We start from the raw sequence: 22,184 nt of genomic DNA, 5'->3' as shown, positions 1-22,184 counted from the left end.
TGGTGAATGCTCTTAATCTTAAACTTCATAGCTCCTCCATTGAATTGTACCAGTTAGCCTTGAAAAAGTATTCCAGACTTAAAATAAGCTCTCCAGTTGGAACAGAAGTGTTCTTGTTGCTGCTGGAGCTCCTATGAACTTCCTGGTTATCAGATTACACCCTTTGCTGCTGCAAAGTGGTGTTAATGAGGATTTTAATATTAGCCTAGCAGACTTTCTGATCTTTTACTAAAGCTCAGAGAAGCACTTTGCTCTTAAACGCCGTCTGCAGTTCCTCCCATGAAAACTTCCATGTGATATTTAGAGCTTTGTATTTCCTGATACTTACCAGCTTCAACACAGTGTGGCAGGATAATAGAATATGATCCTTTAACAGTTTATCTTGGACTTTTCTAATATTTTATAGTTTAAGTTGAACAATTACAACTCTACACTGAGTTCTGATAAGATATGTAAAAATCTAGAGGTAGCTTTCAGTGCAGTTTTCCCCATGTATGTATTCAACATAAAGCACTTCTGTCAGCTTACAGACCATAAAACTATCAAACTTAAAAATAATCTCAAACATGAGATTTTCCAATATTAGGAAAAGGAGCAGTTGTTCAGAAAAAAGTGATTGCTACCTCTGCATGGTGTTGGACTCTGAACGTGTATTTGAGACTTATCTTGGAGAGACAAAATATGACACCATCCATGATAGTAAACTGCTAAATGCTAACCTCAAGAGTATTGCTGAAGTGTATTAAAAGTCAATCAATCAGGAGCACTTGAAAAGAGTGTTATCTTTATTCTTTTATTTTTTTGGAGACCAAACTGGCAATCAGAGTTAGATTTAATGTAGTGCTGTGTAGATATATGCATTGTGGAGGGACTACCGGTAAATATAAGTTGTTATTGCTCTATTGATGGTGTCTACTTTGGACAGAGGACTTGAAAGAAAGTAGGACTGCTATGGGAGGCTCATACAATGCCTGTAGTGTCTAATTAATCTCCTGTTTTATTACTACACTTGCTTTAATATAGTCAATACATGTATATTGACTATATATATAGTCAATTACTTACATATTGACTACCTAACAATATAGTACTGGAGAGATAGGTTGATAGAATTGCTTCTACCTTAGCTGGAGACTTAGCTTTTTGCTTTCCATGCGTAGTTGCAGATCATGGGAGAATTCTGACAGTTTTGTGCATAGTGTCTTATATGTGATGCTTCGATCAATAAGTGGCGGTGCCCCCACCTAAGCAAAACTGCTTAAAAGAGGTTTCTTGCTTCAATAGGAGAGCGCTTTCCCTCTTTTCTCTCCCTTTTTTAAATTCCTTCCTTTTTAACCTTGTCTTTGTTTAATCTATTGTGAATAGTCTTCATTTTCACAAAGTTGCCTAGCCTTTACTTCTATTCTGTCAGTTCTTAATAGAAGAATGATTGTGTGTGTGTGTGTGTGAACTTAGATGTACTCCTTAAAAGGTGAAGGTGACCTTCTTGGGGAGGCAGGGTGGAAAAGCAAACAAAATAAGACATGGCACTAGTTATTTCTTCTGTGTGTGCTGTTACTGAGCAGAATTTTTCTAGTGATGTTTGCAAGACCTGTACTTCGTGTGCGCCTTGGAATGTGCAACAGCTAATTAGACTGCATGAATATCCTACTGCGGACATTCATGTCAACAAATATGTATCCTGTATATGGTTTTTTGCAGACTTTATAGGTTTGGTCTTCTAAAAGGCTTAAGTCATAAGCTATTTTCCTAAAGTTGGGGTATGGAAAAAGTGAATATTTTAAAGTCTCTCGCTGTTTCTCTACAGCAATGTGGTGACCAGAGTAGGCAAGAAACTGCATGCTGAGATGTCAGAAGGGGAAAAGCCTTAATAAGATGTGTTATGCTGTGCTAAGGGTAACCTGAGCAGGGTGGATTCACCTGATCTAGTCTAGCCTAGATATTAATTCAGGCTGTGGGAGACTTGTGTTCGAGTACCCACTTTGCCTTTTGCCCCGGGCGGCCTGGGGGACATAGGCCACAGATTTTCTTTTTGGCACTATCCTCCCATGTAGCTGTGCTGCCTGGAGCCCAGGCTTGAACCTGTCCCCTGAGTCCTGTCTGGAGTCAGTTGGTTCCACTGGCTGAGTGACTGCTCTGCATCATAAGTATCCATTTCATACTGTGGAAGTAGCTGTCTGTGTTGAAAAGCTTTTTCTTTTTCTTTTTTTTTTTTTTCTGTCAAATCAATGCTTTCCTTTGGAAAAGAACCTTTTTGTCAAAGAAGAAAACAAGCAAAACCTCCAGGTGAACCCTGGTCTACACTTACTTACACGACATGTAAACCCTGAAAAGTGGTTTTATTGCTTTCGTTCTCTGCTCCTCTGCGCTGTTTTGAGTAGCTTGGTAATATTACAAGCACCTACTTTCAGTCTCTTTTGTCCTGTGAATCTGAATAACATTCTCATTTAGCATAAACAGAAACAATGCAGTAAGAAGAAGATTAATTCTAGAATCTTTTAAAGATTACATATGGGTCGAGGTATTTCGGGGGGGTGAAAAAAGGAATTATTTTTCAAATAGCATCAACAGTACTTTTATTTTTCTGCTTTACAAGGAAGCAAAATAAGTAGAAACAACTTCTCACTTCACAGAACAGGAATTTCAGAAAAGTACTGCTGTAATCTAGCAATGCACTTCTGCTCTGATTTTTTTAAGAGACACAAGGATCTTTGTCCCAGAGAAAGATATGGATCAGATCCCCTGAATATTGGAGTGTGCATATGACTCCCTAGAGCAGAATGGCATCACTGACTAAGAGCCAACTAAATCCTCTTTATATTTAACATACAACAGCTAGAATTTGAACTTAGATCCTCTGATAACTCTGTCAGAGCAGACGGTGCAGATAAGACGGGTAGCATCTTGTTCCATAGGTCCTAAGCAGGCATATCACTGTAGCAGCACATCACATGTCAAAAATCCCCAGTATGTTGTTGAAAAGAAACCTCTGGGAAAAAACTTTGATACAAATACAGGGCAACTTCAAGTCCATTCCTTGTAGAATATTGAAGTTTTGGTTTCCGTTTCTGTAAGCTGCTTCCATATTTCTTCACCAAAATAATTTGAATAGTTGCTATAGGGCTTGGGAATCTTCAGGGGCAGATTCATTTCAGATTCCTAAGTTCGGGTTATGCTTAGGAAAAGAATAGCAGCACTAAAACATAACAGTACAAGGTGAAAATGGTGGCTTTTACAAACAAAATGGTGTTAACTTGATTTCAGTTTGCTAGGACTTCTGACCAATCCCACTGCTTTTCCTATATGTTACGTTCTTGCGCTGGTTTTGGCTGGGGTAGAGTTAATTTTCTTCACAGTAGAGAGTATGGGGCTGTTTCACACTTGTGCTGAAAATAGTGTTGATAATACAGATACGTTCTCATTATTGCCGAGCAGCGCTTACACAGAGTCAAGGGCTTTTCTGCTCCTCGTCCCACCCCACCAGTGACCAGCGAGGAGGCTGGGGGGGCACAAGAAGCTGAGAGGGGATACAGCCGGAACAGCTGATGCCCACTGACCAAAGGGATATTCCATGCCATATGGCATGCTCAGCATATAACTAGGGGGAAAGCTGGCTGGGGCCAGTGCTGGGGAACTGTCTGGGAATCATCTGGTTGGTAGTGAGCAATCATTTTTCATTTGCATCACTTGTCTGTCTTGGGGTTTATTTCTCTCTTTTTTTTTTTTTTTTTTCCCTTACTTTCATTACAATTTATTTAATTTCAATTATTAAACTGTTCTTGTCTTAACCCATGAGTTTTCTCATTTTTACCCTTTCAATTCTATTCCCCCATCCTGCTGTGGGGGCAGAGTGAGTGAACGGCTGTGTGGTGCTTAGTTGCCAGCTGCAGTTAAACCACTAGACTTCTTTTAATCCATCAGCCATCAAATATTATAAAAAAAAAACCCATGCAATTTTCTCACTTAAAATATGAGAAATGGCCAATTCTTGGAGCTGCCCAACTGCTTTTGGTTTTGTAAATGCAGGGAGCAAGTCTCCAGAGTGGCAGTAGCTTCTAACAATTGTCAGTGAAAAAAGTTACCAAATATTATTATGCTAAATAGTGGATCTAAATAAAATTTTGCTGGCTTTGTAGTAAAGTTACTAGGTTGCAGATTTAATGAAAATAAAATCAGTTTATAAAATGGGCCAGATTACCACAGAAGACCAAATTTATGTAATCCATCCTGATTTAGAATGAATTAGAGCAATGATAACAGAGAAATTATTTGGCATGTCAGCCATTTTCATTTCATGTGGAATCGAATTTACAGTGACAAAATCCAGAAAGATGTATCAATACCTTATAACTTTTTTGTATGTGAATTAAAAAAAAATAATTATGTCCATAAATAACGGATGTAATTTACTGCCATGTTTCTGTATTGTGGTAAAATACATGGCATTTGCTTTAGCTTAAGGTTTCTTTAACTTCCCTTGACCTCATTTCTTGTCTAATTTTCATACCTACCAAGTTCCATAGGTGGTGAGATGCATTCTAAAATTGCATAGTTTCTCTTCCGCTAGGGCAGCAGCTAGAGGAACCCACACCTCTCAAATAAACCTCTTAAGATGAATACAAATGTGGTCCTGGTCTACTCTGCATTTTTATTTTTTTTTTTAATCTGTTCCACACAGAGGTGAACAGGAAACTCCTCTGTGTGTGAAAAAGTTAAAGCTTTCTAGCCACTTCTCTGGTCAGAGTGGTTTTGCCTGGAGCACTGTGGGCTGCTTGCTTGAAAGGCTGGCTAGTCTACCTGAGCATATCTGAGGGCAGCTATTGATTCTGTAGTCCTCTCTGATGTTGGTAGTGCTCATGTGAACAACCTTGTTGACCTTTTCCTAGTTATTCTAGAAAGTATGAAGAGGTATTGAGAAGAGAAGAACTAGCCTATTCATTTCAAAGAACCCAATGCATCGTTTGGGATTTACTTATTTAAGATTGAAGGAAAATTATAGGCAGTAGACTATTAGATAAATTAGCAACCTGACCTACCTGGGCAAAATTTTGTCTGTGTATCTTCTACAGAATCAGGAAATGTCACAGGAGGAACACCTGCACCATGGAGTGAAGGAAACCTGTGCCATGCACTTGGTAAACATGCCTGGGTTGCTTCTTGGTCACCAGAAATCAAACACAAATGAAGTGTGTGTACGCGGAAATGTTTTTGAAACTTGAGTGATAAGAATAAAGGGCTACTTTCTGTTTCTATACTTCTTCAAAGGTGCACATAAGCATTGGGATCTCACTATGTTTAAAAGATGGACATTGTAAACTTTTTAGAATATCACATTTATAGAAAACATATTTTTTATGAAATAGCCTTTGGTCATGGTCTTAACTACTTTCTCTTAATTGAGGTGTAAGGCAATACCTGTTTCTGCTCTGGACTATAATGTGAGGTTAAAGAATTTATCCCTGATCTTATTTTCATGGGTAGTCACTGGATAGGCTCATCTGGTTATAATATTATGATAAATTGATTGGGAAATCCCATTGGCTCAAAACATGCCTCTCCCAATACTGCTGTCTAGTTCTGGCTTTGTGTTCTGGGGCAAGTATTGTTAGCTCTGTAAGATGTTAAACTTCTTGGAGAGAAGAGGAAGGGTCGGTTTTGTTGTTACATACCTGTACTAATTGGGCAGTCTGGGAATGCATTTAAAGGCAAATGCTGCTCCTGCTAGCTGTACAGGTTTATGTGTGCAGAAGCACATGATTTTGGATGACTGCCTTTCCCCTTTAGTCTGCGGAACCTGTCTCTGTGGCGGACAGGGTAGAACTGCCCAAGGGTGTACCTGGAGCCTGTAGACTTGTTGTTTCCCCCTCTCCTTGTGGTAGAATATACTGCTTTGGCGGGGCAGAACGCTTTGGATCTGATGCTACTCTTTATGCAAGTGGAGAAAAAAAAAAAAAAAGGTCTTTTCAAAATCTGTAACTGTTTGCAAGCCTTGCCTGTGTACCCCAGAACGCTACTGCAAATTAGCAAAGGGACAGCAAAGCCATGAGTTTGGGAGCCTTGTGCACGGGGGAGCTTCCTTGATGTTTGCATGTGTCACTGCCCAATTGCTTCACCTTGTCAATCAAACTCAGTGTAGCCACTGGCTTCGTCATAGGGGAGAGTTATTGTATGAAATGTCTATTGGAGCATTCCACAGGGAGCTCCTGCGCTTCATTTGTGCTCTACAGCTGCAAGATGGAGAGGGTCTAAAGAGGTCCTGAGGGTGGCAGCTGCATTGTTTTTCACCCTGTTTAAATGGAATAGACTTTTCTAAAAATTGATATTGAAAGTGACTGAATAGTATTCAAATTGCTACCTGGTTTCTTTTCTTTAATTACATCTCACTAAGAACCAACCTGTCTATGAGGAAAAGAATATTATAGATGGACTATTTAGTGTTTATATTTTTTATGTTGGTATCCAAGTGAAAACATGTATAAAGCTTTAGCTGGTCATACGCTGCTTCAGAAACTTCATCATAATGTTTGTGACTGTTTTGTAATAATTACAAAGTTCTTTAGTAGTAGTGGTATTTTTACAATAATATACAAAATTTTCATATGAACATCATGAAGCCCTCGTATGATTTTTTACAAAGTTGGAAGATTCTCAGTTCTAAGTGATAATTGACCACTCATAAATTTATTTAAATAAACTTCAGAGGGAGCTCTCTTAATCTACACGTGGATTTAAATATCTTATGTCCTCATAGTAACACTGTGATTTATCCCTAAAATAATTTTACATCAAAAGCTTCTAATTAGTGGATTTGTTAGCTTTCATTTATAATATCTGTTCATCAGAATGCAAGGAGCCCTGTGCTTTAACGTGAAGTAAGTCAGCACTTCAGCTGACGGGGGGTTGCAGGTGTTGTATGAATGATCCTTTCTGATTCCACGACACCCTGTCTGTTTGAAATAAACTTGGGGAAGCCAGCCTTGGCAAATATCCTTGCATCTTGGCAGTATCAAGTTAAAAAAGTGTCTCATGGATATGGAGTCTTTAGTGTGAATGGCCTCCTTTGAAGATAAACGTACCTAAGGACTGTTATCTCAAGCATTATAGTAAACCCTTCTTGATTTATAGGGAGGGGAAAGAATGAACAAGTATGCAAGGTTCCAGTATCTCTCAATATAAGGCTGATTTTAACTTGAAAATGTTACTCTTAAGGCTATTCCTATTGCTATTTAAAGAGCCTCTTGGGTACTTTTATTTTCCTCTAATTATTTAAAAAGTGAGATTTCATTACACTAGTACAACAAAACACTCTTTAAGTATCTGCTGAATCACCAGTTGTGGAATTTTTATTTTTTTTTCAAGTGAAAAATAAAACTATACAAATTAAACACCGTACAAATTAACTTGATCTTTGTTAGGGGTTTTGCAATCATTTTTCTTTCTCTGCTGTAAGTAGATTTTTACTTACTGAGGGTGTTCTTAGCATTCCACTTAGACGTGTAGTGTTAGCCCTGTGTGAAATTCAAAGGTAGTGTGCAGATGAATGCTGGTATGCATGCAGAAACCCTGGCTGTGCAGTGCCAGGGGTTGGTGCACTACTCACAGCCTCTGAAAAGGGGTGTTTAACACTTGGTGCATGGGCAGAAGAAAGGTAGATTACACAGCAAAAGCTCCCATAAGATATGGAGCAAGGTCCTGATACTTCCAAGCCAGAGCATCTCATCTGCATAAAGCAGAATATTTTTTTTAAAGGGAGCTCCTGCTGACTTTTCTTGTTATCAAAAGCTTGTTAAGTGAAAGTAGCACTAGTATGCTCAGCCTTGCAAAGCAGTGTTTGTCTGACACTACTATGGAATTAAAATCTCATTTCTTCCAGGGTGGGGGACGGATATCCAATTTGATCGTTGCTGCATCGCATACTGCCATTCACAAATGAAATGTATTAAAAGAAAAAGCAGATGATGTTACGCACTAAGCAAAGCAGTTATATTCATTAGGTTAAATCAATAAATCATTTATTTTTATGCTTTACTTTTTTCAGATTCATTCATGTTTTCAGATTTGAATACCTTCAAGAGTTCCTTCCCTTCAACTAGTATGTCCAAGATCAATCCAAGAAAACACTTCCTCTTACCTCACTTCAAGGTCAGATATACAAAAAGATGGACTAACGCTAGTAGCCAGTATGCCCTTGATTTTTTTTTTTTTTTTGAAAACTTGAAACCAAGCTAGATGAAAAGGACTGTTCTGAAGCACCGAAGGGTCCAGACAGTAAGACCAGCGGCTTAAACTGCAATAAGCTGGAGCCATACAACTAATAGTGAATTCAGAGGCAACTAGGCAACAAACTCCAAGCTAAGCAAAAATATCAATCTATTGTTGTGTCTCTGTATATTTCCACACATTTAACTGATACTTGTTCCGGCTTGCTTATCATGCTCACTGTTAAGCATGAGAAATAACCTAACCATCAGAAAAAGTTTTTGGAAGACATACTGTCTGTTTTTACAGTGCTCACACATCAGTTACATAGCAAATATTCACTCTAAATGTCTTTCTGGTTGCAATTTTAAACATATTTGTGTGGCCGTGAAAAAGGATCATAGTTACTCTAAGTCTAGTTCTGTGGAAAGTCTGTCTGCTGTTATGGGCTGCGGGTCATAATTTCCATGGTAATTGGTTCTGAGTTCTTAACTCCCAACACAACACAGTTGCCACAGTGAACTGTCAGATTGGCTCAACTACTTGACTACTAGAGGTTAATGTGCATTAGTGCTTGTGCATCCAAAAGAAATTATAGTTGTGTGATTTTAAGAAAAGTTTTGATTCGGAAGGGAACACTTGCAAGGATTTCCTTAACTTCACTTTTTTTTTTTAAAAAGCAGTTTGCCACTTAAACTAAGATATTTAATGGAACAGGTGGAGACTTTCTTTTCCAGCTTAATGAACCCTCTAAGCAACTATATATATATATTTATTATTTTTAAATAACACCTAGTTGTGTATGTTGTGCTGCACCAAGGTTTGGACTGTCTTCTAGCTATGAATGCCTTATGCTCTTATGTGAATGTAGAGTAGAAATGTTCTTGAGTCTAATCTGGAATCAGGAGTATTAAAAAAAAAAGGTATGTAGGACATAGAGGAAAAACTGGCAACTTCCAGTTTTTAGTTGTAGTTATGCTACAATAACACTGGACTAACATGGTGATAAATCAAGATCTCTAGAATCTTTCACTCATATCAAGCATCTGTGTTTTATTGACTGCCTGATCTCTACCATTAGTCATAACTTGCTTTAATATTGGAATATGGAGCTGGGGGGGGTTCCACTGGAATATGACTTTAGGAAGGAAGCCACTTGGCTATGTTTGAGGCATAACGAAGCTACCTGAGCAAGTAAAACTTATGTTTAACAGTTGTTTGAACTTGATTCTAAATATCTTGTATAACTAACATTCATCCAAAGCCCATCAGCATCAACTGAAAGGTAATTGCAGGACTTAAGAGGGCTTGGAATTGAGTCCTAAGAGCTGGGAAAACAAGCTCCTTTTTTGCAAATATATTTGAAAACATTTCCACCAATTTTAACATGTACTATGAGCACCTATGGCTACATGCTTATAGCACTGGGCTTCAGTGACATAAGAAAGATGGAACTATTTCGAAAGCTAACAAAACAGAAAAGAGAAAACAATTCTTGTACTGTGCATGGTCAAGAATAGGTATGACTAAGGCAGTCAGAACCATTGCATGTGGTTTGGATTTAGCTGGTCAACACTTTAATGTCAGGTTTCCATAACTTCATAATCTACTTTTTTCTGGTGTACACTCGTATTTATGGTAAATCATACTGCCTCATAACAAACTGAAAGATAGAAGCAGGTTGAACACAAGTACATGGGAAAATAATTTCTCAATTTTTCCTGCCCAACACATTCTTGAGATAAAACTTGTAATTGAACACATACCTCATGCCATTTATTTTAAAGGGAAATTTTCTTACCTGCCAGGAAACTTGATGGAGATGGCATTTGAGTTTCACACAGACCTTGTGTAGTGGCACTGTTCCTTATAGAATGCCTAGATTTGATTAAGGATTGCAAAAACGCAAATTCTGTGAACTTTGTATGCTTTTATATATATGTAGATGTACACACAGGTTTCAGTGGGTAACTTCAGTTATTGGTTACACAGTTCTACCAAAGAGCAGAACTTGGCATAATGACTTTGAACGTATCAAGAAAAAAAAATCCCTTTCCATCTGTAAGTTATTATTTCAGCAGTGGTTTTGTTACTAATTAGTCCAATTCTATTTGCCCAGAAATGTCCTGTTGGCTTCAGGAACCACATTTAGGTTCCTGAAAGTCCCAGTAAAAGTTTGTTAGTGTCAACCACACCAGGGGTTCAGTCGTCATCCAGACAGCACTTTCACAGAGTACAGAACTGCTTTCTAGTGTACATGGAAACTTACATACCAGAAAGTCATCTTTTTGCTTAAAACAAAAGAGCCATTGATAAACTAATAGCATATGATTGTATAAACCTTGTACCAAACCAGAGAAGTATATTTGGTTTCCCTATGCACTTTATTTTCAGATATGTGCTGATATTAATAAAGATACCAGAACACAAGCAAAACACATAATAGGACTGGGCTTTTCCTTCTTTTATGGTAGTTGAGCAGGTAAGCAATTGATCTTCATGCACAGTGGGACTCGGTAAGGTGCTGATATTTTTCTGAAGAATTTGGAAGAAAACCATAAGCAGTAAATAACCAACTTGTTCCTTTAATGAAATAGTAGGCTAAATATCCAAAAATACTAAAAAGGGCAGTAGTAATTCCAAGGGAAACCTTGTTTTTGTTTTTTTTTTAATGCAGTAGCCTGAGCAAGGAATGAGCATCTGCAAGTGAAGCTAATAGGAAAGGTCCCAAGCAAAGTGGAAAGCGCCTAGGCTTCTTTCCTTTCTGGAGCTGTGAGAAATTGCTTAGCAGTAAGTAAGCACCCTAAAGTGAGCACAGTTTTGCTGATTTCCTCCTCCCCCCCCCCCCCCCCCCCCCCCCCCGTCCGCACATCGCATGAACTGTATGCCAGGTTTGGGGGTGAAGGGAGGAAACCTCCTGCGTCTGTAAGAAATGATGAAATATCACTAGCCCCTTGGAACACGAAGAGATGGTCGTGTTGGCTTTGAAATTGTGCATCTGCCCCTCTCCGCACTGAGTTCGCTTCCCCTTTGAGAGGAAACTGTGGTTTTCAGCTGGAGAGCCGCTGGTGGGCAGGCACCGGCAGGGCCTCAGGGGTCTCCTCTGCCGCGGCAGCGAGGCGAGCCCCGTGGCTGCTGCCGGCCGCCTTCGGTGCCTGCTCCCCTCTGCCTCTGCTTGCATCTCCTGACCTGCTCGCTCCCGCTCTCCTGCCGCTCCTTGTTTGCCGCCCTTAACTGCTCCGCACCCGCTCGCCGTCGCAGCGACCGAGGGAGCGGGGCTGCGGCCGTGCCCGCGCCGCAAGGGGTCCGGGGGCGGGCGCACCGCTCTGGGTGCGCGGGTCGCTCGGGCTTTCCGCCGCCCCAGCCCACAGCTCGCATAGGGGCGCCCGCACCCCCGCCGCAGCGCTGGAGGAGGGCCCTTCTCCGCCCCGCAGCCCTCGGGCGGTAGCCACGGCGGGGCGGGGGCCGGCGCAGAGCGCAGGGCGCTCCGCAGCAGCCGGGTCATGGCCGGGGCGCCCCGGGGGGGTCCTGCCGCGGCGCTGCTGCTGCTCGGGCTCCTGAGCGCGCAGGGGGCGGGGGAGCCCCCGCTGGAGCACGAAGCCTCTGGTATCCTGGTCTCCCAGCGGGGGCTGCGCGTCCCCCTCGGCCGCTCCGTGTCGCTGGACCCGGCGGCGGAGCTGGTGCTGCGGGTGCGGCCGGGGGACAGGTGTGCCGTGGCGGTGCTGGGGAGCGGGCCGGGCCCGCAGCCTGCCGGCGCCCTGCATCCCCCGCGCTTCCCCTGCGTCTTCGCCCGCGGGCAGGTCACCTACACCCACTTCGGGGCCCGCAGCCCCAGCAGGTATCGCCTGCGCCTCCAGCTCCGTTACGACTCGCCCCGCCGGACCCTTGTCGTGCCCTTCACGCTGGAGGTGGAGGTGCTCTTCCAGCAGCTGCGCCTGCTCAGCCGCAACCTGCCCCTGCCCGTGGAGAAGCTGCGGGGGCTCAGCGCTCCCCTGGATGACAAAGTGCTGGGCTTCCCTGAGGGCGAGCCCGGCCGGCGCTGCCGCCTCACCCTGCTGCCCCCCGAGGCTGCCGGCGCCGCCCCCCTTCCCGCCTACGGGCGGCTGCTGGACGCCGAGGGGCGGCCCCTGCCCCCCGGCTACAGCGGCGGCTGCTCCGCCGTGCTGCGAGCGGGTATGCGCTACCAGCACACGGCGGCCACCGCCTCCCCCGGCCGGGACTGCATCCCAGCGCGGGTGTCCGTGCAGCCTGCTGCCGGCCCGGAGCAGCGGGAATACTTCCAGGTGCTGGTGCGGATCCACGAAGGGGCCGACAACGAGCCGCCCAAGCCCAGCTTCCTGGCGCTGCTTATGATGGAGGTGGACCAGTTTGCGCTCACAGCCCTCACCCTGGACATGTTGGCTGCTGAGGACCTGGAGACACCCCCGGACTTCCTTATCTTCAGCCTCACCTCTGTCTGGCCCAGTGACCCACGGCAGCAAGGCTTCCTGCTCAGCACCGATGACCCCAGCCACCCCCTTGTTTCCTTCTCGCAGCAGGAGGTGAGGGAGTTGAAGATTGCCTACCAGCCCCCTACCCTGGACTCAGACCAGGAGAGGATTTTCCAGGTGGAAATAGAAGTGCTGGACTCTGATGGTGCCTCCTCAGATCCTTTTGCTTTCTTGATCCTGGTGAAGCCCATGAACACATTGGCCCCTGTGGCCACTTTCAGTCGTGTGGCTGGCCCGCAGTTAATGCTGTTTGAGGGCCAGTCACGACCCCTGTCTAGTAACTTGGAGATCAGTGATGAGGACAACCTGAAAGAGGTGAAGGTCTGGGTCATACGGGGCCTACAGTATGGGAAGCTCAAGGTACTGGGTGTACCGCCCGGTCGCAAGTACTTCACTGCTGCAGAGCTAGCAGCAGGGCAGGTGATTTACCAGCACGATGGCAGCGAGCACAGCTACAGTGATAACATTGTTTTCCACATGGCAGATGGGCAGCACCAGGTTGAGTTTCTGTACCCCATCACCATTGCTCCTGATGATGATCAGCCACCGCTGCTGAATGCAAATACAGGGCTGGTGCTGAGTGAGCACCAGACTGTCCAGTTCTCACCTTTTGTCCTCAGTGCCACAGATGTTGACTCTGATGATACTGCTATCCAATTTGTCCTAGCTGGGGACTCTGCAGTGTCCCTGCTACACTCCTACCACTTTGGTGAGCTGCTGCTGCGTCAGGCAGAGCAACCAGCATCTTATGAGAGCAAAGGAAGTGAACCAGGGTTGGAGAATGATTCCTCTTCCTCCCCCTGGCACTTTGTGGAGGATGAACATGTGTACGAGAGGGTGGTGAACGAGTGGCTGCAGCAGGACATCCTGGATGGGAGGCTGTTCTTCAGACACACAGGAGCTCACAGCACCAGCCCAGTGATAGGCCACATTGTATTCCAGCTGCAGGATGACAACAACCCCCCTAACACATCAGGGGAACACGTATTCACTGTCAAAGTCCAACCAGTAGATAACTTGCCACCTGCACTGTACCCGGGTACTAGCCTGCAGATGACTGTGCAGGAATACCAGCTGACTGTCTTTAAGAACCACTATTTACGGTACACTGACCTGGATACAGATGACAGGGAGCTGAAGTACACTTTACTGACACCTCCAACCGACACAGATGAGAACCACTCTGTGGTCACTGGAGAGATTGTGTTGGCTGACAGTCCCGAGATATCGATTACGCATTTCACCCAAGCTCAGGTCAACCACCACAAGGTGGCGTATCGACCTCCGGCTCAAGACTTGGGAATCACACCACGGGTGGTTCAGTTCACGTTCCGTGTAGAGGACTCAGCTGGAAATTCTCTACAAGATACCTTTACTCTCTTCCTGCAGCCAGTGGACAACCAGCCACCTCAGATCACCAATACAGGCTTCACCGTGCTTGAGGGAAACAGCTTCCTTCTCACCAGAAATCAACTGGATGCTACAGATGAGGACACATCTGCAGACCAGATTGTCTTCACTGTAACTCAAGCTCCAGACCATGGCCATCTCCGTTATCGGGAGGAGGGCTTGATGGTGCGAGGGGAATCTTTCCTGCTAGATGACATTGCTGGTGGGCACATCTCCTACAAGCACAGCGGTGATGAGTTTGACAGTGATTTTTATCAGTTGGAAGTGAGTGATGGTGTCCACCATGTGCCAATAACAGTCAAGATTACTGTGCAGCCTGTGGATGATGAAAACCCAGGTATCACTCTCCCTGGTGGTCACAGGCAGGCGGGAGCAGCCATTGATGTCCTGGAAAATGGTGCTACTGAAATTACTACGTCGCTTATGCAGGGTACAGACGAGGATACAGATGATTTGGTGCTGACCTTCATTGTGCAGGATCCACCCAAGCTGGGTGACATCCTCGTGGATGGAGTACGATCAGGAAAGTTTACCCAGCATGACCTCATCAGTGGAGTAGTAGTCTATGCTCACACCAGTGGAGAGATTGGCTTGAAAAAGATGTATGATTCCTTCAATCTCGCTATTTCTGACCTCTCCAGTGAATGGGTGGCGGGAGGCAGTGCTCTACAAAGGGTGCGTGTGGCTGTAACTATATTGCCGGTGGACAGCATTGCACCTGAAGTGATGGTTGCAGCAGAGCCGCTCAGCGTCCTCGAGGGAGGGAAGAGTACTCTAACTCTGGAACAGCTGGATGTGGAGGACATAGATACTCCCAGAGATGACATCTTGTGCATTGTCACAGTTCAGCCCACTTCAGGATATTTGGAGAATGTCTCTCCAGCCCCAGGGTCTGAGAAGTCTAGAGCCGGTACTGCCATCAGTGCTTTTTCCATCAAAGATGTTCGTCTGGGCCATGTCAACTATGTGCAGAGCATCCACAAAGGCATGGAGCCTGTGGAGGATAGGTTCACTTTCCAGTGCTCTGACGGTGTTAACTTCTCACCTCACCAGTTCTTTCCTATTGTTGTCATCCCCACCAATGATGAAAAGCCGCAGCTGCTTGTGCGTGAATTCATGGTGCTTGAAGGGATGAGCCTGGTGATTGACACCCCCACCCTCAACGGAGCCGATGCAGACGTGCCTCCAGATGACCTGCATTTTGTTATTGCTGTCCCTCCTAAGCACGGGCAGATTGTGCAGCAGCTATCCACAGGCAGTGTGCCTGTTCACAGCTTCACCCTGGAGGAGATCCAGGAGACTTCCAGCATTGTGTATGAACATGACGACTCGGAGACGAAAGAAGACAGTTTCCAAATTCAGCTGACTGATGGACACCACACAGTGGAGCAGAATGTACCAATTATGGTGATCTTGATAGATGATGAGACCCCCAGGATGGCAATCAACAGTGGTCTGGAAGTAGAGATTGGCAAGTCAAAGGTCATCTCTAGTCAAGACCTTAAAGCCACAGATACTGATTCAGAGGACAAGAGTCTTGTCTATATCATCCGTTTGGCACCTGTGCAGGGTTTCTTACAGCATCTGAACAGACAAGAGGAAGTGCTGTTCAACATTACACAAGGCACAAACTTCACCCAACATGATTTAGACCAGGGTTTTATCCGCTATGTTCATACTGGCCTACATGGAGTGCGTGATCTGATTAAATTCGATGTTACTGATGGTATTAATGCCTTGATAGACAGGTACTTCTATATTACCATCGGCAGCACTGATACGGTCTTCCCTGAGGTGATCAACAAGGGTGTAACTCTGAAAGAAGGTGGAAAAGTGACACTCACAACTGATCTGCTTAGCACAAGTGATGTTAACAGTCCTGATGAAAATTTGTGTTTCAGTGTCACCCGGTCACCAACCCGGGGCCACCTAGAGAATTCAGACAGTCCTGGAGTACCAGTTGTTTCCTTTACTCAACTCCAACTTGCTGGCAACAAGATTTACTACTGGCAACAAGATTCACACTGCACAGGATGAGGTGAAGATGGACAGTTTTGAGTTTGAAGTGACAGATGGATATAACCCGGTCTTCCGTACTTTCAGGGTCTTCATCACAGACGTGGACAATAAAAAACCAATTTTAACTATTGGTGACCTGGTTGTTGAGGAAGGGGAGACCAGGCTGATCACCCCTTTTGAGCTGACTGTGGAAGATGGGGATACACCTGACCATTTACTCCTATTCAGGGTCACTCAGGTTCCAGTGCATGGCCAGATTTTGTACAACAACAGCTACCCAGTTACCAGCTTCACCAAACAAGACTTGAATGAGAATCTTATCAGCTACAGACACGATGGTACAGAAACCAGCCAGGATAGTTTCTCCTTCTCTGTGACCGATGGGACCCACACAAACTTCTATGTTTTCCCTGACACTAGCAAGGAGATCCATCAATCCCAGATGATGAGGATTCAGATCACTTCACTGGACAACAGAGTGCCACAGTTAGTGGTGAACAAGGGCGCCCCTACTCTGAGAAGACTTCCAGCTGGGCATCTAGGCTTCCTCATCACTAGTAAAGCACTAAAGGCAGAGGATCGAGACAGCCCACACAAGCTGTTGAAATACAAAATAACAGATGGGCCGGAGCATGGCTTCCTCATTAATACTGCCCTTGGAAATGAGAGCATTAGAACATTTATACAAGGTTGGTGCTAATCATTGTATTTGCTTATAAATATTGGGCTCAAAGAGCTGTTATTTTGTGTTGTATTATTTGAATCTTTTTTTCAAGGATTTAGAAAGTAATGGCTTCTAAACTATGAAGTGTGTACAAATGATCAGAATTATATTATATGCATTTTAGAAATGAAGACTTGTTTTACTTATGAAGACATGATAGAAAATTTCTGTGTTGTATGTGCATGCATTAATGTGTTTTCTACTGCATGTTAAATGTACATCTTACTGTGTACGTAGCATGGTACTGCTCCTAAAGAGATGGGATAAAACCTGAAATGGTGATTTGCAAATCCCACATGTTTCTTTTTGAAGACTGTTATACCTGTTTGCCTGCCTGGAAATTAATCCCAGGCTCAAAAATCACGGTTGTCTTCAGAGAAAATCATTTAGAAAGGTGCTTAACGTTTCTGCATATCACTAGATTAAAAAAACCCAAACATACTGGGGCTATGCTGGGAACACTCAGTATAGCCTCAGTAGCTTGGGTGACATTTTGTGTGATTCTGTTCCACAGAGAAAGCTCAGCAGGTAGGGAGGCCTCCTTCAGGTCAGCTCCACGAAACCTGTGCAGAGGGAAGAACCTCAGAGAATGGTGCGACAGTGACAGCACCCAGCGTCTCTATAAATATGCCCCTGTGCTCCAGCCAATCTTACGGACTTTGCTGGAGGACTGTCATTCATCTGTCCTGGATGGAATAGAATGTTGAAAGCTTTCACAAAGAAACTTTCAGCCTAGGCTTTGCCTACCTCCAGTGTGCTTTGACTATCAGGAGGGGGGAAACCATTTACCAAAATTCTCGTTAGATACTGTAATAGGATTAGAGGTCTCCATTATTTTTATGTGCCCATTTACTTTTCTTTTGCCTGATGGTTTACCCCTATTCGCTAGGAATATCAAACCCAAATTTTATTGGCTTTTAGGCCTATTTGTGATTTGTTTAATACATTCTCATATTCATTCTTAATGTATATGCGACAGTTTTGTGTATCATAGAAAAGCTTAAAAAATTGATTGAAGTAAATTGATCTTCAAAAAATTGGCAGACCTTTACTCCCAATAGATTCAATTTAGTTATAGCAAAGTAATTCATCCTTATGTGCCGAAACAAGGATTTGATTTAGTATTTAAAAATAAATATTTATGGTAAAACTGCATCTTGCTGTCTTTTTGCCATTGTTCTTTGAGCTAATAACTAAATTTATGTTGTGATGCTGAGTATAGACCAGCATAAGAAGCCATGCCACATTATACAAGTTTGGTAGCTGAAATACTTTATCCACAAATTAGCCAACTTACTAGTATGTAATCAAATAGTAAAGGTATAATGAAATGTCCTATATTCTGTAGTAAAATCCTATGATGATTTATTTAGTATACTCTTTCCTTAGCTGATATTGATGAAATGAAGATCAGCTACATCCTGAAGGAAGGTGATAATGCTACCAGTGACATCTTCTATTTCTCTATTGAAGACAATGGTAAGATGAAGATGCTTAATTATACATATCATAGAATTACACCATCTGGAAGATTGTTCACATTAAATAAACATGTCATCTATTATTTCTTTATAAGTAATATGCTAAAGTGCCATGAACACACAGGAACACAAATCAGGTTATTTTATTCGTTTTAACATATAAGTCACAATTAATGCAAACTGCATGGTAAGATGTGAACTCTTAGTGAGATATACTGTTGTCTCAATACTGGAACATGGATGGGTTTGGAATCATGGCCAACTACCGATTCGAAAGAGAAAATTAATGCTAACCTTTGGTAAATATGAGAAGTTCAGTTGAGCCTGTGAAATGATAAGATAGGCTGGTTCAGTCCATTTTGCTCTTACTTATACAGACGCACATCCTTGTTTTGCATAGATTGTTTCAAAGGCTTCAGTGGACCGGTGATTATTTATATCAACTGATGTGTGTATGTTGCATTTTTTTGCGTATTCCTTTGATGACACTTGTTTTAAAATCTGTTTTGTTCTGTTTGTGTATTGTCTTTTTCCTGTAGGTTGAAATATTTTTCCCTAATCGTCCACATTAATTCAGTTCACTGAGAATTCATCAAAATTTTACACAAGTTCCTCTTTAATTAAGGACAGAGAGGAAGACTCGTAAAATAAGTATGCAATTTAGTTAAATTACTTCTGTGTAAGGATCTGCCTTCACAATAATATCTGTAAACTTCCTGACTAGGCTGGTGTACTCCTGAGTGCATAGAACGTGTCAGAATAGCATTATAATACAGCATTTGATAGAAAATTTGTGAGTATTTCCTAATGGGCCTCAAAATAAGTCTGAAACACTATTAAAATATTTTGTCCAGAATTGGCAGACTCAATAAAAAGAAATCCACATTAATAGTTATGAGGAAGTCACTGTAAAACAGTAGCTGCTTTGGATCCGCTAGGGCTTCCTGTTCTAATTATTGCAAATCAGAAAACATATATCTTGGTCTCTTAAAAAGCAGTTAATACATTCTATCTATAATCAGTCTGGGTTTGTTCTTGTAGTGGTATAAATCATTGTAGTTTTATGCCCACCACTTGCTATAAACCAATCTACCCACAAATTAGTATGTGTCTGAGAAATAAGCGTTCTGTTTTGGATTAAGAACTGTCTCATACTGTGGTTCACTGAGACATTTTGATTAGCTGAAATGAACTTATTCATTTTATGACTTTAAGATGAATGTGAGCACCTTGGATATGACTTCCAGTGTTTTCTTTATCACATCTGTAGGGCAACACTTACTGTTTTGAGGCAGTGCACTGAGGGTGTCGGTTAGCAAAACAAAGAAATAGAAATGTTACTTGTTTATTTTCAGTTGTCCACAAAGTAATTGAATGTTTGGAATTGGTGATTTGGTATTGTCACTTTGCTCATATATGAAAGATTATGTAGCTTAAGGGACATGAAAAACATTTTTAATACTAGATCAACCACACTTCTGGTTCATTGGGATCCTGTCAGGGGCAAGTTTCTTACGTTTACAAGTTAAGGTGGAATAGCAGGCAACTGAGAATGTGCATAGTATTCATAGCTTGAAGGAAATTATTTCCTTTCTAGTTAAGGTTTAGGTACGTGAATCATTTCATTCAGCTGTTGTGACACAGGGCTTCAGGAAACTGGAAGACCTGTTTCATAAGCAAAAATGCACCAGCCCTTTCCCCATGGCTGGCACTTTGTATTCTTGGCAGCTTTACAGCTGGAAAGATCTTCTCTTTTAGGAGCCTGTAGAGTAACTGGGAGACAAAGCTATGACAGTCTGAAAATGGCTTTACGTTTGTGCTTCCTCTGGTTATGCTGAAAGAAAAAGGTTGAACATTGGCCAGCTCAGGAGGATGGAAAAGAGCAGCTAGATTTCACAAGCCAATTGTTTTCCAGCTCTTTTTGAAGTAATGTGCAACTGATGCAGTTGAAGTCAAATGGGGCTATTAATTTAAGAAAGGTTGGAGGTGCTTTCTTTGTCTATTTTTGCTTATGTTTCACTTACCACAGAGGAGGAGGTGTCGTGAACTGCTGCCAGTGTTTCTTATGTGTTGTTTTGCTGTCACTTGATCAATATACAAATCTTTGTGGCATGACTAAGTGGGCTAATCTAATAATGATGAGAAATAATGGGTAAAAAGGAATTGTGTGACTGAGCAGATGGTAATTCTTATTCCTTATATGCCCAGGGATTTAAAAAGAGTCGGTTACTAGATGTTTTCATTAACAGTGCTTTTAGACTCTGCTAAATGGAGTGATTCTTTCAGCTAGATTACTTCATCATCTGTCTGTTGCAGATATCAACAAAGAAAAGCTGTGGCAATAAACGTGTGCAGCTATCCCTATAATGAGAGTATGTACTGGCTGCGGGGTTGTTGTATACTTACGTGACTGGCACAACTACAGGAAGAGTACATGGCTACAGGAAGGTTTGCTAGGCAAGTAACACCTGGAAATTCACTTAGAACTTGTTTGGTGTGGGAAAGAAAGTTGAAAAGTCAATTCTGTCATTACTACTGTAGCACAAAGAAATACTTATAAAATAAATTCTATCTGGATTAGTCTTTCGATGGCTTTGGTGCTTAGAAATACATTAAATGTATTCTCTCAGGGGCATTTACGTCCCAAGGGAGTGCCTGAAGGAAGGCACAACTGTAATAGCTCTTGTACAACTGGGAAAAAAATACCCAAAGGCCTAGCAGGAGAAGAGAATGTACACTGCTTTAGTACAGTTTGCAACTGTTTCAGCAACACTTAGGAAAAAGCCTGCTATTTTCCATGGTTTTATGTTCTAGCTTCTAAAGTCCTCTTGAAAGCATTTAATTTGCATCAGTACAAAGGAAACTGAGTGATGAAACGTGTGTGGGTATCGAATGTGAGGACAAAATGCATGTATTTTTCTGTCTCTTCACTTCCCTTGCACAAACACAATCGGGTTTCTCCAGACAGAAGTTTCAACCTTTAACGGAAGAGTATATCTTTTGAATAATAGTATTTTGTCTAACCTGAGGGTAGGAAAGATACCTTTAGTTCTTTTATATGGATAAGTACCTGTTTTGTTATTTAAGAGAGCTGCTGGGAAGCCTTTATCAGTGAAATGTGTGAGAAAGAATGGCTGGCAGCTTTCAGAAAAGTCGATCCCTTTAACTTGAGGAAACTGTTCCCATTCCTGCCATTAAACTGGACGTTTGGGCAGAAGTACTAGAATTTTAACCTACTAATTTATGGTGCTCTCTGGCAGCTCTGGTTTGTGAGTATTCGGTGTTGAGCCTGCAGTTCATTTCACAGGACAAATGTTGGTACAAGTTGAATACGAAGTAGGTAGGGTTTGGCTGGTTTTAATGATTTATTCCTGGAGTGAGCATACAGGTAGTGTAATGTTAAGTTTGTTCAAAGATATGTAATGGAGCAATGACATGTGGTAAACCTAGAGTAGTTACTTTTGACTTCACCATATTTGATTGTGGAAGTATTTGTTATTTTTCCTTGGTGATTTTTATGTAAAGATCAGCTTAGTTAGACTTGGTTAGTCCAATGCCTCTCCCTCTGGTTTATGTTCAGTGATATTTTGTGTGAGTAAGTAACTCTTTATTTACCTGTAGAGTGCAAGTTTTTAATTTGTAGTTTTTTAGTACACTTAACCTTTTGACACTCCTGTCATTGGCTGCCCTTTGGACCTTGTTTTCAATTGCTACTGCCAAAAGAGTAATGAGAACTTGCTGATACTGCAAGCTACAATGTTTTGCTCTTGTGAACTTTGTGGGACTACTTCAGGCTTCTTTCAAACCTTGAGTGGAATGTAATTTTAAAATTTAGCATTCCCTTTGGATAAAGGAATCCTA

At 42.4% G+C, this 22,184-nt stretch overlaps 1 protein-coding gene across 1 annotated transcript in view; it reads left to right on the top strand.

Annotated features, from left to right (window-relative positions):
* The first annotated feature begins 11,647 nt into the window (after positions 1-11,647).
* The window catches only part of FREM3 (FRAS1 related extracellular matrix 3), a 69,015-nt gene continuing 58,478 nt past the window's right edge, over positions 11,648-22,184 (top strand). The window contains 3 exon segments of the mRNA XM_080403794.1: positions 11,648-16,115; positions 16,117-16,807; positions 18,232-18,321. Of these exon segments, the coding sequence (XP_080259920.1) occupies positions 11,703-16,115; positions 16,117-16,807; positions 18,232-18,321 (5,194 nt within the window). The 5' untranslated portion in view covers positions 11,648-11,702.

The sequence above is a fragment of the Falco punctatus genome (genome assembly GCF_963210335.1).
Source record: "Falco punctatus genome assembly, chromosome: 1".
Taxonomy (NCBI): Eukaryota; Metazoa; Chordata; class Aves; order Falconiformes; family Falconidae; genus Falco; species Falco punctatus.
The sequence above is the reverse complement of the archived record's forward strand: the minus strand, read 5'-3'. Positions and strand labels throughout refer to the sequence as shown.